The sequence below is a fragment of the Tachysurus fulvidraco genome, chromosome 15 (assembly GCF_022655615.1).
Source record: "Tachysurus fulvidraco isolate hzauxx_2018 chromosome 15, HZAU_PFXX_2.0, whole genome shotgun sequence".
NCBI classification, from domain to species: domain Eukaryota; kingdom Metazoa; phylum Chordata; class Actinopteri; order Siluriformes; family Bagridae; genus Tachysurus; species Tachysurus fulvidraco.
The window spans coordinates 16,783,364-16,798,826 of record NC_062532.1 but is presented as its reverse complement, the minus strand read 5'-3'; the positions used below and the strand labels follow the sequence as shown (position 1 = coordinate 16,798,826).

At 38.1% G+C, this 15,463-nt stretch overlaps 1 protein-coding gene across 1 annotated transcript in view; it reads right to left on the bottom strand.

Moving 5' to 3' along the window:
• crhr1 (corticotropin releasing hormone receptor 1) overlaps nucleotides 1-14,487 on the bottom strand; it is a 133,788-nt gene extending 119,301 nt beyond the window's left edge. Inside the window, exon 1 of the mRNA XM_027138956.2 lies at nucleotides 13,728-14,487. Within this exon, the coding sequence (XP_026994757.1) occupies nucleotides 13,728-13,751 (24 nt within the window). The 5' untranslated portion in view covers nucleotides 13,752-14,487. The remainder of the gene's footprint in view (nucleotides 1-13,727) is intronic.
• Nucleotides 14,488-15,463: the final 976 nt, after the last annotated feature.

Below are 15,463 nucleotides of genomic sequence, written 5' to 3'. Positions count from 1 at the left end.
TAATTATAAGTGAAGTGTGCCGATTAGAGAAAATAGTCAGCGATGGTTCGCAGTGATGCCACTGGATTATTTTCTTATAAAATGCCATCCTGAAGCTTTTTAAATCTCTTATATACCACTAAGGTAAAGTGACTGCTATTGAATGTTCCTGTGTCCCTAAAGATCGAGTGCATTAATACAAGCCTGTTATTTGCTTTGCAGCCTAAACTACCTTCCTGTGTAGCTTCTGTAACACAGTGTTAATGAACACCACCTAATGAACCACATTCAAGTTATTCTAATCATCACGATTTCAAATCTATATCACAGTTAACTCATTCATTCATTCATTCATTCATCTTCTACCGCTTATCCGAACTTCTCGGGTCACGGGGAGCCTGTGCCTATCTCAGGCGTCATCGGGCATCGAGGCAGGATACACCCTGGACGGAGTGCCAACCCATCACAGGGCACACACACTCTCATTCACTCACACACTCACACACTACGGACAATTTTTCCAGAGATGCCAATCAACCTACCATGCATGTCTTTGGACCGGGGGAGGAAACCGGAGTACCCGGAGGAAACCCCCGAGGCACGGGGAGAACATGTAAACTCCACACACACAAGAGGCGGAGGTGGGAATCGAACCCCCAACCCCGGAGGTGTGAGGCGAACGTGCTAACCACTAAGCCACCGTGCCCCCCATCACAGTTAACTATGTATATATTTTTTTTCAATCCAATCTTGAAGTGTTTCTGTGTTGTTCAGTGTAGCTCTCTTCCTGCTCTAACATGCCTCCTTCATCCTGTGAAGTGGCAGATGGGTTGAAACAGGTGTGTTAGAGAAATCGAAAGACTTCACTATGCATAGCAGTGGTGAAGAAGACCCAAGTTCAAAGAAGCACTTAATTATACAATTACATGGAAAATATGTTGGAGCCACATATTCACAGATGCGCTCACAGGGAAGCAAAGACATAATTTTAGGCACACTGATTCAAGAGTGATGTGTAGTTTCATTCATGATTTGACCAAGGACGGACAGTGGTGGGATTCTGTGACTGAAGAAGGAAAGGTCTAAATGAATAAATTGCTCTTGCAGCTGTGACTTGGTGTGTTATAACTTTGACAAAGTGTCGAGAGGATGCGATTTGAACCTGGTGAAGTCTTGACACAATATCGAGGATAAATAGCAATAATGGCAATTATACACTTAAAATTAAAGCAACACTTTTTAATCAGAGTATAGCATCAAGTAAATTAAACTTCTGGGATATTGATCTGGTCAGTTGAGTAGCAAAGGGCTTGTTTCAGCTGTTTCAGCTGCGTTGGTGTTAATGAAATTAACAACAGGTGCACTAGAGGGGCAATAATAGGACTAGGAAAACCCTAGCATTTGGCTAGGGTTGCTGTCACTACTGGTAGCATGCGGCCATACCTAGATCCTACAGAGACTGCACAGACAGTCCAACTCCTCCAGGATGGAACATCAATACGCGCTATTGCCAGAAGTTTTCCTGTGGCTGCCAGCACAGTCTCCAGGAGACAGGCACTTAATCTAGGAGAGCTGGACAGGGCCGTAGTCCCATCAGCAGGACTGGTATCTGTTCCTTTCTGCAAGGAGGAACAGAAGAGCACTGCCAGAGCCCTACAAAATGACCTCCAGCAAGCCACTGGTGTAAATGTCTCTGACGGATCAGAAAGAGTCTTCATCAAGGTGGCCTGAGGGCCAAAGTCTTCTACTGGGCCCTGTGCGCTCTGCCGGGACCATGGAGCTTTTATTAGCATTTGCCAAAATCATCAGAATTCTAACAGTATTAAGTACTTGGAGTATTCAAAATGCATTCCCTTTTGTCCAGGTTGACCTGAAGATGAAGTATGCCAAATTTGTTGTTGGTTGGACATAGGACGAGTACTGAAAAAGCTGCAACAGGGTGTGTTGAACTTGCATCAACCCAGGAATATTTGGGATGCCTGACTTTTAAATTTTTGACTTATGGTTCAAAAGTAATGATTAAAAACAATTTTATTTTAAACCCTAATTTGATCTGATTGTGATGCTTGACCATTGGCACTTGGCTCATTTAATCCTCCCCAGTCAGTGTAACAAACTCCACAACTTTTTACCATACGGTTCTGTGGGCTGCCATAGACAACCAAGGTAGAAGAAGAGGAAGAAGAAGAAGAAGAAGAAGAAGAAGAAGAAGAAGAAGAAGAAGAAGAAGAAGAAGAAGAATTAGAAAAAGAAGGAAAGGAAGAATAACAATAGGGACTTTCAGTGCTTGGCCCCCAAAATATAAGCTTGTTAATTTTGGAATATACTAATACAATTCATGAGTTTACTAGACTAGACAGAGCAATACATGACTCCAACAACTGGGATGCAAGCTCCATTGGGATTTGCTGTCTGATTATAAAAGATTTGTTTTTGTGCAAGGCCAAAAACTGGCATAAAATTGGCCACTGAGGATGAGACATCCTCCTCTCCCCAGACTTGCTGCAGTGACAAAACAGAGCTGAGTGCCTCCACTTGACTTCACCCCATTAGCGCCACTTGCCTGGCCAATGATGTAAAATTGGACGGTGTAAATATGCTATTGTGCTTGTGCTGATGGCACATGAGGCCAGGGGTTAGTATTTATTTAGGGGATTGTCCCAGCATGTTGTGCACCAGTAGCACATTTCAGTTCTTCTTCTGCCAATGAATTCAGCACTAATTCTATATGATTAAGGCCGCATTATGCACTAATATACATAAAGAACCTAATGCACAGAGCTCCTATATACTATATACAAAATTTACTTTTGAATATTAATTACAGCTTTTGTGGTAAATTTACATAGACTACATCAACTACAAGAAAGAAACAGAACGGTTGCACAATGATCTAAAATGCTAATCATGATCTATACCTAGATTTGCATATTTGTATGATAAAATATCATTCGCCTATCCATCTATTTTGCCATCCATCCATTCTGACATCCATCCATTCTTCCATCCATCTATCCATCCATCCATCCATCCATTCATCCATCCATCCATCCATCCATCCATTCATTAATCCATCCATCCATTCTGCCATCCATCCATTCATCCATTCTGCCATTAATCCATCCATCCATCCATCCATCCATCCATCCATCCATCCATCCATCCATTTTCTATACCGCATATTCTTCACAGTGTCACAGGAAATCGGGAGATTATCCCAGTTGACTCAGGGGACACCGGATGCCAACCCATTGCAGGGCACAATAATACATCCATTCACACACTACAAATAATTTAGGGATGTCAGTCAAAAGACAAAGGCATGTCTCTGAACTGAGGGAAGCCCAGGGGGAACAAATGCCATGCATAAATATTGGCAAAATCCATACTGGTTAGTTGGTGTGATAGCTAATAATGTTAAAATTCCTGGAAAGTAAAGTCAACTCATTTTAGACCGTTTCATTAAATCTGACATGAAAAGTGTGTCTCTTCTGCAAATTGCAATACCATTCACTGCTAATCAGAGCCATTTTAAAAATAGTGATGGTTTCCATACTAGCAACAGACAGCACAAAACCTTCAATCATAATACTTTGTCATTTTTACATTTTTTTTTGCTAGAAACATAACTTTTTCCAGCACTAGCACTGCCAGTGTTACATAACAGGGAAATGACACTGTCAATCAATATATGATCTGAAACACACACATTGCCTCAGCAGCTTTTATGTCTTTCAGTTACTATTAAATGGTAAATGGCTTTTGTCTGGGAAGAAGGAGAAAGAAGAAAGGAAAAGATTATACACAACAGAGCCAAGAAGAACTACATCCAGGGTAATTCAGTTAAACCAGGAATTACTTGGGATGATATACTGGAATATGGAGCTGCTGCATTAAATGTCAGTGTGAAAAATAGTGCGATGTCAGAACTGACTTTACAGCCTGAATGGGAACACTTAAATTCTTTTATTCATGTTCTGGAAAAATGAATGAATCATTTAGTAGCATATTCCTAATACACAGAATTTGAAGAAAGGTTCTATGTATAAAATGCAACTTTGATGTATAGCTTCATTGATTAAACATAACTGGATTTAAAAAACATTCATTCATTCATTTTCTACCACTTTTATCTGAACCTCCTCAGGTCACAGGGAGCCTGCGCCTATCTCAGGCGTCATCGGGCATCAAGGCAGGATACACCCTGGACGGAGTGCCAACCCATCGCAGGGCACACACACACTCTCATTCACTCACATACTCACACACTATGGACAATTTTTCCAGAGATGCCAATCAACCTACCATGCATGTCTTTGGACCGGGGGAGGAAACCGGAGTACCCGGAGGAAACCCCCGAGGCACGGGGAGAACATAGGCAAGGCGGAGGCGGGAATCGAACCCCCAACCCTGGAAATGTGAGGCAAATGTGCTAACCACTAAGCCACCATGCCCCCCAATTTAAAAAAACAGCAACAGTTAATTAATATTTGCATTAATGATGCATACCTTTATGATGCATACTCAGAATTAATAAGTGTGCAATATAAAGACAAACACAGGTTTCTACAAATACAAAGACATTTTAACAAAGCCATCAAATTTTATTTCTCAAGTGATTAAGTGATCAAGTAAAAGTGGCCTTGGACCCTAGATAAATTAAACTAATGAACCAAACTAAAGAGGAATTCTGTCATCCTGAAAGTTGACTTCAGTCTCATTCAGCTTAAGTTTTCTTACATATTCTTTTTGTATTTCTTATATTTCTGTTTCCCCATATCCTTGGATCATGGACTCAGATATTAATGAAGATGAAAGACCTTTTTGTGCCACATTTAAAGATATATTAGAGCACGGTTACAAGGCCATTGTTACTTGATCTCTGCTTAAGGTATTTTAGAGTGTCTGTGTACATGAGGATCAGCTTTCACTACCATCATTTTGTGTAATATGCATAATGCATTAAACAATTCAGACATTTCTTCTGGTTTGTTTTCTCCTGATTTAAATTGGGGTTTTTTAAGCAGCAAAGAAGAAACAGGACATTTTCTCCTGATTTGCTTTTAATAATTAACAGATTGAAACCATTTTTTAATTATTTTTGGAATGAAATTAAAGTTTTGTAGCCTAACTTACAGTGCACAGTCCCTTACCGAGCTCCAGAATAAAACGATATTTCTACCACATCTCTATAAAAAATATGTTTTTATTTATTATTCCACATTGACAGCATCACAGTAGTTTGTGAAAGCCTGTCTGACTTTTCTGACCTTTCTGAAAACTGACGTGAATCTAAATATGGCTATTGTCTTCTATAAACAAAAACTCCCTGATTTAAAAAAGATCAAACTATCATTTTAAAAGATAACTTACTCAGTTACTTTGAACGCTTAATGGAAACTCGTAAATCAATTTTTCCAACTCGTAATTAAGACTTTGTCTTGAACTTTCTGATCTAGACCACGACCACTTCTGATTCTTATCCAAATCCAGATGCACATACAGATATTGGATTTGTGATTTTTGATAAGTTTATATTTTATTACTATAATAATAATAATAATAATAATAATAATAATAATAATAATAATAATAATAATAATAATAATAAACTAAAAATACTGGCATAGAGCATGCTTACTTCTGATTGTGGTATCATCTTAGTCATAAGAACATATCCTTTTCTTGCATTTAAAGCAGTTAGATCATTTCTACACAAAACCTTCTATGTTCAAAGAAAGCTTCAACAAATTATCCAATCAGAACAAACACTATTTTAAAAATATATTTAACTATTCATAAACTCATATATTCATCTACAGAGCATAGTTTACATAATTACATTTTCCCAAACAAGATTTTTTTATGTGTTTCAAGCACTTTGAATATTCACTTTGCAAAAGTCTCACAAACCGACCAAAGCAAAATCTTTTTTATAGAGATGCTTCTTTAATGTTGTTGAATATTGGCTATTAAATGGGATTTAAAAACAAACAAACAAACAAACAAACAAACAAAAAAAGAACAGACAGCTGAGACAAATTTTCTAATTTAAATAACTGGACATTTTTTTCTTTTCCTTTTGCATGGCAGGTGTTTTGACATAATGCATAATGTACATTGTATTATTGAAATAAACCATAATTAGAATTCAGTATAATTATAATAATAATAATAACATACAAAATAAATAAGAATAAATCAATCAATCAATCAAATAATAATAATAATAATAATAATAATAATAATAATAATAATAATAATAATAATAATAATAATAATAATAATGTTCTTGTTCCTGGAGAAGATTTTAATAAGAAAACCTTCCTGTGTCGCTGATCCCCAGAGCAGTGACTGAGTGATTGAGATTTAAGCAAAGCAATTAAACTGTGATAAGATGAAATGCTTCCAAGACATTAGTCAAGGCTTAATACCACTGTTTTACTGGTGGAACAGCAACAGTTGATGGTTTAATGAGGCAGTGTGAAATCTCTCCCACATGTGGAAGCACTGAGATACTGACCCTACATGGTTATATAATCGGTTATATAATAACGTTGTCTGTCACACCCCCAGCAGCCTCCGTCTGCGTTAGTTTTTACAGTCACCCATTTACTGACCACTGCCACCTGCTTCTTATTCATGGGAAATGGTCCTGATCTGGGTCAGGGTCATGCTGGATCCATCAAGCTCCACACGGGAAACACAGCTTCCCCTAAAACTGTATTGGAAATGTGCTAATGAAATGTCTCAGTCTCAATCAATCTCGGGACATAATTCAATTCTTATTTTTGTTCATAAAATGATCCAAATCAATCAATATAGATCTGTTTGTTCATTGAAATGTAAACCTTTGCTTCAAATAGAATGAGCTGTAAGGGACGGTGTGAAATTCTCCATTAAAGCCATTGACACAGAGCTAATACACAGCTCATGAAGCTGGTGGGTCAAAGCTGCACGTTCGTCTACTCGCTGTTTTAATTCAACGATGCATTAATTCTCATTGGATAACAGGATTTAACAATTAAAATAATACCTTCTTGTTCACTACACAGTACACTCATCGCTTGCCCCACACAGTTGTACAGTTTCTCCTCATGGTGATTGGTAGAATTCACAGAAAGGTGTCGGTACCTCGTAACCATCTACCAATCAGTAAATCAGGACTGAACATCTGTCCATTTGCCTCCAACACAGGATGCTTTTTTTTAAAAAAATAAATAGTAAGTAAATAAACACTAAGTAAAATGTGTTGTTTAAAAGCTAGCAAACTAGCGTAGCTTTCATCTAAGTGAATGAGGAGTAACTGAAAATTAAACAAAAAGGAAAACATGAGGTTTTCATTCAAAAAACCTGTGAATGGGCCACAACACATTAGAACGGACGCATTAATATAAACCCCCTTCATGATAAGTATATACAGTTTCATCTATAATAGAAGGATGTACTTCTTTTAATTTAATAACCACTAACCATCACTGCACCCTACAATCTGTATGACACCAGCCTACATCAGGGCACTATTTCCCAGGACTGTTATGCTCTATATGCTCGTTCTTGCCAAGTCCTCTGTGCAGGCTGAACTTTGCTTATTTCCTGCTCTGCTCATTTGCATCCGATCTTGTTTGTACACATCCACTCCAAGAGCCTGTTCGCACTCTGACCTACATGTCCGCTGCGAGTTTGTCTGTTGCCCATATCACCACTAAAACCATGTGTTCCTACATCCTGCTTCATGCGTAGAGGCTACATTGGAAAATGTTTCAATGAATCTTAATAGACCAGTCCTGTCACTATCTTTCCCTGAGAAACACAGAGACAGATGGCAGTACAGTAGCATGGAAGCTAGTTGTGGTTATACCTCGAAACCTATGGTGCAATCTCTACATAAACATTTTTTGATTATGAACCGAATATGCTTTGTGAATTACTGTCATTCATGATATGGCTGTTTTCCACAATTGAGGAATTAACTGCAGAGCTTTTGAGATCAACATTCAGGAGTGACACAGAGACAAAAGCAGAGAACACAGAGAGGAAGCCATTAAGGCTGCGATGAGCTTTAAGGATGTGGCTGGAGTCCAGAGAGTGTTCTGTAAGAAGCGCTTTAACACATTTTGCTGCTCTTTGAAAATACTCGCTGCTGCATAAATTTGTCTGATTTTTTTTTTTTTTTACGTTTCCCATTATATGGCTAGACATTTAAAAGCTTCCCTAAACTGGCATAGAAGGCTTATTATTTGGAAAAATAAAAATGTGACATTTTAAATTATGGTTAACTTAGCTAAAAGTAAAAAAGATGGGAAATTTCATTTAAAGATTTCATTCCAGTTCCACTCTAAATACCACGAACCGTTATATTTATAACCTAATATCTGTATGTAGATTTAAAATTTTAGTCAACTGATAATAATCAGCACCGTCTCCATTACACACTTTATCCACTTCGTCATCTGTTCTCTTGACTGATCCATTGGGAAAATAATCGTGGATGAATTTAGTCACCTTCCATTCCATTGACTCAACATCTTTTAGTCGTCGTTTGTGACATTTCAACATTGTAAAACACTGCTGTCATCCATACAGTGTGTGGAATCGGCTTTTGTTTTGATGGTGATGTGACAGCGCAGGAACATCGCACAGAGTTCCACAGCTTGTAGCTGACAAACTGAACCGAATAGGTTCGACACACAGATAGTCTGTGTGCAAATTGCAATCTGGGCTTGAAAGCTTTGCCAGATCTTTTGCTGCGTTTGCTTCTTATACGACACAACCAGTACTGTATGCACATAACCGAGGCGAGATTGGTAGGCAAGGTCTAATCTAAACAGACACATTTCCATACAATTTTGATGAAGTTGGTTCATGTTTTTTTTTAAAATAGCGATAAGAAGAAAACATTAAAAACACAAAATGCTTTTAAGCCACACAGGACTCGGCAAAATCTAACATTTGATTTCTTCAACAAGAAAATATCTAACTACACGGTAATTGACTCTGAAAAGAAAATCTATGAAATCCCCTCGAGTGCGGCTTATCTTCTCTATTCAAGGAGACGATTTATTTTCTCTGAATATTTGTTATTGTGAATCCAAGCATTCCAAGCGTTGTGTGTACTATGAATCTTATTGCTTGAATCTTATTGATCAGACCATTATCTAGAGCAGCCACTTACATCTTGACTTATATGCTGAACATTTTAATAACAAACAAAATTCAAAGCATATAACTCTTTTTCATCAGAGACAAAAAAAAAAATTCTGTCCATATTCAGCATTGAACTTCTTTGTCATGTCAAACTCCACAGTGGTGGTTAAAGGCTCATATGAAAGTAGACACTCACAACACATTAAGAATGTAAGTATTTTGTTTTTACCTAGCCTACTAGGGGCAATATAGTCATAGAAATGTTCCACAAAACAAAATATTTTGGTGATATTAAACCCATTTTTGCTTTCTGATGCACTAAGTGTCCTGACTCATTTTACATCTGACCTCCAGCCAGAAAATAATTCATTTGTTTATGCTAATTGAAAAAAGTCTACTGGAAACATTTCCAAAGTGTTAAAGGAAGGCATCTCCAGTGTCAGCCCAGAGTACGATTATTATTGTGGCTATAATGATACATCATTACATGACATATCTCTGAATCTACAGGTTGTTTAAAAGCATAATGTCTTAATAAATTACAATCATTGGCAAACTGCTGTGGAGAAATAATGAGAAATAAAACATTACAGGTTGCAGAACAATAATCCACAATGAGGAGATGACCTAAGCAGTAATGGGATATTTTCTCTGCTTGGTTGTTATTATGCCAAACAGTTCAGGACAAAAATGATTTAAATCATCGGTTTAGAAACTGGAGTGAAATTTTATTATCAATACCTGGTTGAATGAATGCCAGTTTAAGGTCTTTAGCTCCACATTTTTAAGCACCAGTATTGCCATAAAAGCATCATATACTGTACCAACGGTCCATGTCTATGACTGCTTAAATGCTACAATGCTTTCTAATGCTGGGAAGGAAAGTGTTACCGCTAGCAAAGGCATTGTATGACTTCCCGGCATCTCAGCTCCTTGACTGTTCGCTTTTATTGGCGCAGAGCAGGTTGTGATAAAACTGCTCTCCTGGGTGATGGAGGCTGGGTGGTGTGCACTAGAGGGAATAATGAGATACTCTTACCTACTGGCACCACTGCAGGAGCACAAGCAAATAGCTCAGCCCATGGATTGAGCCTGGAAATAAATAGGACCTCAGTATAACTCTCACGATTTTGCCAGCCAATCAAGCTGTTCTTTCATGCTCAGAGGAGCTACCTGAATAGTTCTTAAACCATTTCTCCATCCAACTATTCCTTCATTCTCCAGAGCAGAGTTACATGCAGAAAAGAGACAGGCTTACTAAAAGCACATGACCGGCCTGTTACAAGGTTATTAAATCAATGTGTCCTCACTCACCTTCAATAGATTGTCTTTAATGACAGTGGCCAAACAGACTGATTGGGTTAAAGCCTTTGAGTTGACATGAATCTGATTCCAGTTCTAAAGGAGTGGAGTGACAGATCAGGCAATATGTGGATTGGTAATAACAAAGGCATTATAGTATAAAAAAATGAATTCATATTAAGGCTGATTAGCAAAAAACCTGTTTGATTGAGTTTTTGGCAACTTCGCTGACAGGACTGGACCCCCTTTAAATGCAATTGCTAGGCTGGTTAGCATAAATTGTGAAATATTTTTGAAACACAAATTCCTTCCTAGGCAATCACATTCAATTTTTTTCTGAGATGCTTTTCAGCTCACCACAGTTGTTATGAGTACTTATTTAGATTATAAGGGTGAAGTCATGGCCTAATGGTTAGAGAGCCTGACTCCTAACCCTAAGGTTGTGGGTTCAAGTCTCGGGCTGGCCACGAATGAGGTGCCCTTGAACAAGGCACCGAACCCCCCCAACTGCTCCCCTGGCGCTGCAGCATAAATGGCTGTGTGAGTGTGTTCACTGCTGTGTGTGTGCACTTTGGATGGGTTAAACGCAGAGAACAAATTCTGAGTATGGGTCACCATACTTAGCCGTATGTCACGTCACTTATAGTCACTTATTTCAGTTTCCATAGCTTTTCTGTGAGCAAAAACCAGTCAGGACATTCTTCTCTGACTTCTCTCACCAACAAGGTTAAAGATTTCTATTATTAGATGGTTATTATTCTTATTTATTTTGTTTATTATCTAAGAATCTGTAATATTGTATTGACTAAATGCCAAGGAGATCAGCAAAACATGTATATCAATGTCTAGCCGAAAGAGCCCATGACATGCACTGATAAAATTGCCAGAGATCATTTATTTTCAATAATTGATGACTTCTGGTGACATGAACGTCAACGACTGTTCTGGTGGGCATGTCCAGTGACATGACAAAGTTCAGAGAACTTTATGAAAATTTGTAGTGATGCGGTGCAGCGACTACCGATGTCAGAGAACACAGTAGAGCGCACACTGCTTTTTCTTCATCACGTCATATACAAATGCCCTTCCTGCACATTTTGGCATCAACACAACTGATTTGTCAATGAGTGGAATGTGCTAATTGCACCATCCACTGATAAACATTATTACTATGCCAACCAGTATTAGGAACACCTCCTAGTGACTTCATAGTACTAGAGATTAGAAGCAATAAAATCATTGTATGTGTGAATATAGCTTTAAACTAATCACATACAGGGAATCCTGGACATCCAATGTCTAATGTGAAAATCACTTTAACAAGACAGCGTGTTGGTCACAACACTGCTGTTCAAGCTGGGCTCAAGAGGGCTAATAAAATATATGTAAATAAAAAGTAATGCTAATCTGGCCACTTGAATTATGATGAAATATTTTCTCAATCACGTTTATATGAAAGGAATGACATCATAAATCCACAAGTCCATTTAGGGTCACGACCCCAGGAAAGAGAGCCAACGGTGCATGGTGCATGATTATTTCACAGCAGAGTAGATCAATTCCAATCTTTTTCTTGGAGGATTTAAGATGATCTGATCGACAAAAACTGGATCTTTGGGTTGATCTTCTTTTTTCAAAATAAAAATTTATCTGTTCTTGACATGGCTTGAAAAGTGGGCTCACACAAGAGAATTTAAATGTATGAAATACAGAATTTGACTGAACATCTTGTTCTTCTTAGATGAAAGTTAATCCACTGACTGATTCAGTGGAGAAACAAAATATAAATGACAAGCAAGATGACTATTCTCATTAAGAATGATTTCATATTCTTGGCAACGAGCTTCACCGAAATATGTTCTCCCACTAAAGTGAATATATATATATATATATATATATATATATATATATATATATATATATATATATATATATATATATATATATATATATATATGATAAAGGTTTGATATTAACCAGTTGTACCGGTCTAATAGACCTCCAGAATGGAGTGGAGTGCTGAGGTTTGTTAACAACACTAATGAACATTCTATTCAGTTTATTCTTGGAATTACATAACATACACACTTAATCACCTCTATATGAGTCAACTGAAATTCTGTGAAATGTTACATTTTATGTATTTTACCACAGATGGCGTACCCTTCTGCCATTATGTCCCAATCGTGTCCACTGCATTACTGCATTACATCGTTTCAGAAATGCAAATACATATTGATGCCGGGCAGCACAGCACTCAGGTTGAGCTGCTTATCAATTATTTATTTATTATTTTTAATTACAGGCATACTTAGATTTGTGTGTGTGTGTGTGTGTGTGTGTGTGTGTGAGAGAGAGAGAGAGAGAGAGAGAGAGAGAGAGAGAGAGAGAGAGAGAGAGAGAGAGAGAGAGAGAGAGAACAGTCTAAAGATTTCCAAAATGCTGAATGGAAAAAAAAATTAAGGAAGAAACTGTGTTAATGGTTCACAGGGTCTATAAAGCTGAAACAAAATTAGCAAAAACAGTTGCAACATGAAAAGAGTAGGAAGGAAGAAATGAAGGAAGGAAAGCTAAAGAGACAATCGTAGAAAGAAAGAAAGAAAGAAAGAAAGAAAGAAAGAAAGAAAGAAAGAAAGAAAGAAAGAAAGAAAGAAAGAAAGAAAGAACCCAATTGACAATAAAAGAACCCTTAAAAAATGAAAAAAAAGAAGAATTCAGAGGGGCAACTGAAAGACTCTTAAGACTTATGAATTCACCCTAACAAGTCCTCCACAGCTCATTGCATCTCACAATTGATGCATAAATACCAGAAATAAAAAAATCTTCACTGACCTACCACATCTCTGCTCTGTTCTTATAGCTAATGAAGCCAACCTACAGAAAACAAACAGTCCATTAAAAATCTCTCTGTGGAGCACTTAAACACACCTCCAGAGGTTCCTGGAAGTGCGCTCAGAGGTCCCTCCTGGCAGATGCTTCATTTTTTCTTTTGCATCATGTTAATTTGAGGAACTTCCAGTGTTTTGTAAATGTATAATCATTATTTTGCCCTCATTATTTGCAGACGTGCTGTGCTGTGTGTATGCATTTGTACATAGCTCGTATTAGAAATGCCTCCAGAACTGTCACATGCTCTGAATGTTTTCTTAATTACCCTCATGCTTCATTCAGTGACAGCGCTTTTTTTTTTTTTGTATGTTTATTTTTTGACAGTTTGCCCACAAATCCAAACTGAAAAGTCCTTCTTTTTCTATTCCACTCGCATTCTTTCAGAGACAGATATGAAATCTCAGACTCACCTGAGGACGCAGAAGGAAATGCATGATCGCCGAAACCTCCCTGATGTCTCAGGCTTGGAGCAACACCCAGAGGAACCTAATGAAGCTCTGTAAAGGAAGAAAGCATGCGTTCGCCTTCGTCTTTAGTCACTTCCACATGTTCCAACTCTGTCTGAATGTAATGTATAAGAGCTAGGATGCTGGATTCATTATAGTGCCTGGGAGAGAATTCTGCACGGTTGGTTCTGGGAAGCGGTGCGCACTTCAGGCTACATCTTAATGAAAGCCTAATTGCATTCGCCTGGTTTTCCTTTCTCCGGTTTATAAGGGAATCCCTGATCTCGTGCACAATCAGTGTCTCCAAATCCTTAATAAGTGTCCATACATACGTGCGCTTCACCACTCAGTTCTGTGCGTCACAATGCGTTTAGGCGATCCACGAAAAACAATGTTTGTTTTTTTAATTCCTGCATCATACTGTAAGAATGAACTTTTCCTTTTCATGCATCCGGTTCCGTCTCAGTTGCGGTCCTTTCTGCTCTTTTTCTTCTTCTTCTTCCTAAAGAAATGTTTCCACAAGCTCCGTTCTCCATGCACAGATCGCTTTGCGCTCAGCCAGTCTCTCCTGAACTACTTGCGTTTCATTAATACGTAGGCTACGAGAATGACGAAGCACTGCATGGATGTCTGCCTCCCTCACTAGTTCGACCGGTTCTAGTGTCTCGCGCACTCGCGCGCCCAAGCGACCGCGCTGTGCAGTTGGAAAGCTCACGCGCCTTTCTGCTCGGTGACGAACCTGTCTGCGTTCACTTCTCACGTCTCACGTCTCACTTACGCAATGCACCTTGCTACGCAAATGCATGTCCAGTTACTGGGGACTTTGGATATAATCACTTCAAACAAACAACAACAACCACAAATAATAATAATAATAATAATAATAATAATAATAATAATAATAATAATAATAAGAAGAAGAAGAAGAAGAAGAAGAAGAAGAAGAATAATAATAATAATAATAATAATAATAAAGAAACATAATGCATTGCCAATTGCAAAAATTAATTATCCACATCTAGTTTATAGATATTATCTACTTATCTGTTATCTACTTATATCTACTTACATTTTTATATTTTTTATAACTTATATTCACACATATTCTGCAGCTTTATCCTGGTTTACCATATATGTGTATGTGTATAAAACCTGGACATGACATTAATGCTATTTGCATTCATCCTTCGCATTAGTGGAGGATGTATAACATGTTCACTGTAATATAGACCAACTTTAACATCTCACACCACAAGTGAAAAATAGAACCTTTCGACACTTTGCACGCATGATATTTAAGGTTTTAGACTGAATTAGTAGAGATTTGAAAGACTTGCATTGTTTTAACGTGTAGTTTACTGAAAAGTGTCACGTGCCGTTGGATAGCATGCAGTTGGGAAGGCAGAGCAACATAAAGACAATCAGGAGTAAGCAATGAACGATCTGGGAGGCAGCCTGGGAGTGTGGTGTGTAATTACAAGCTCTGTTACTGTGGCATTGCCTCAAGCAATTAAAACTGTGTGCGGATCTGCGAGCGCGCGTGCTCTTTTCGAGTTTGCGGATCTGCGAGCGCGCGTGCTCTTTTCGCGTTTAGCTCGTGCAGTTGTTGGAGCGCGGAGTCGCTGTGATGCGCGAGGAAGCGTTCATGAGCTCAACGCTCCAGAGAACGTTAAAGCATAAACACACACACACACACACAC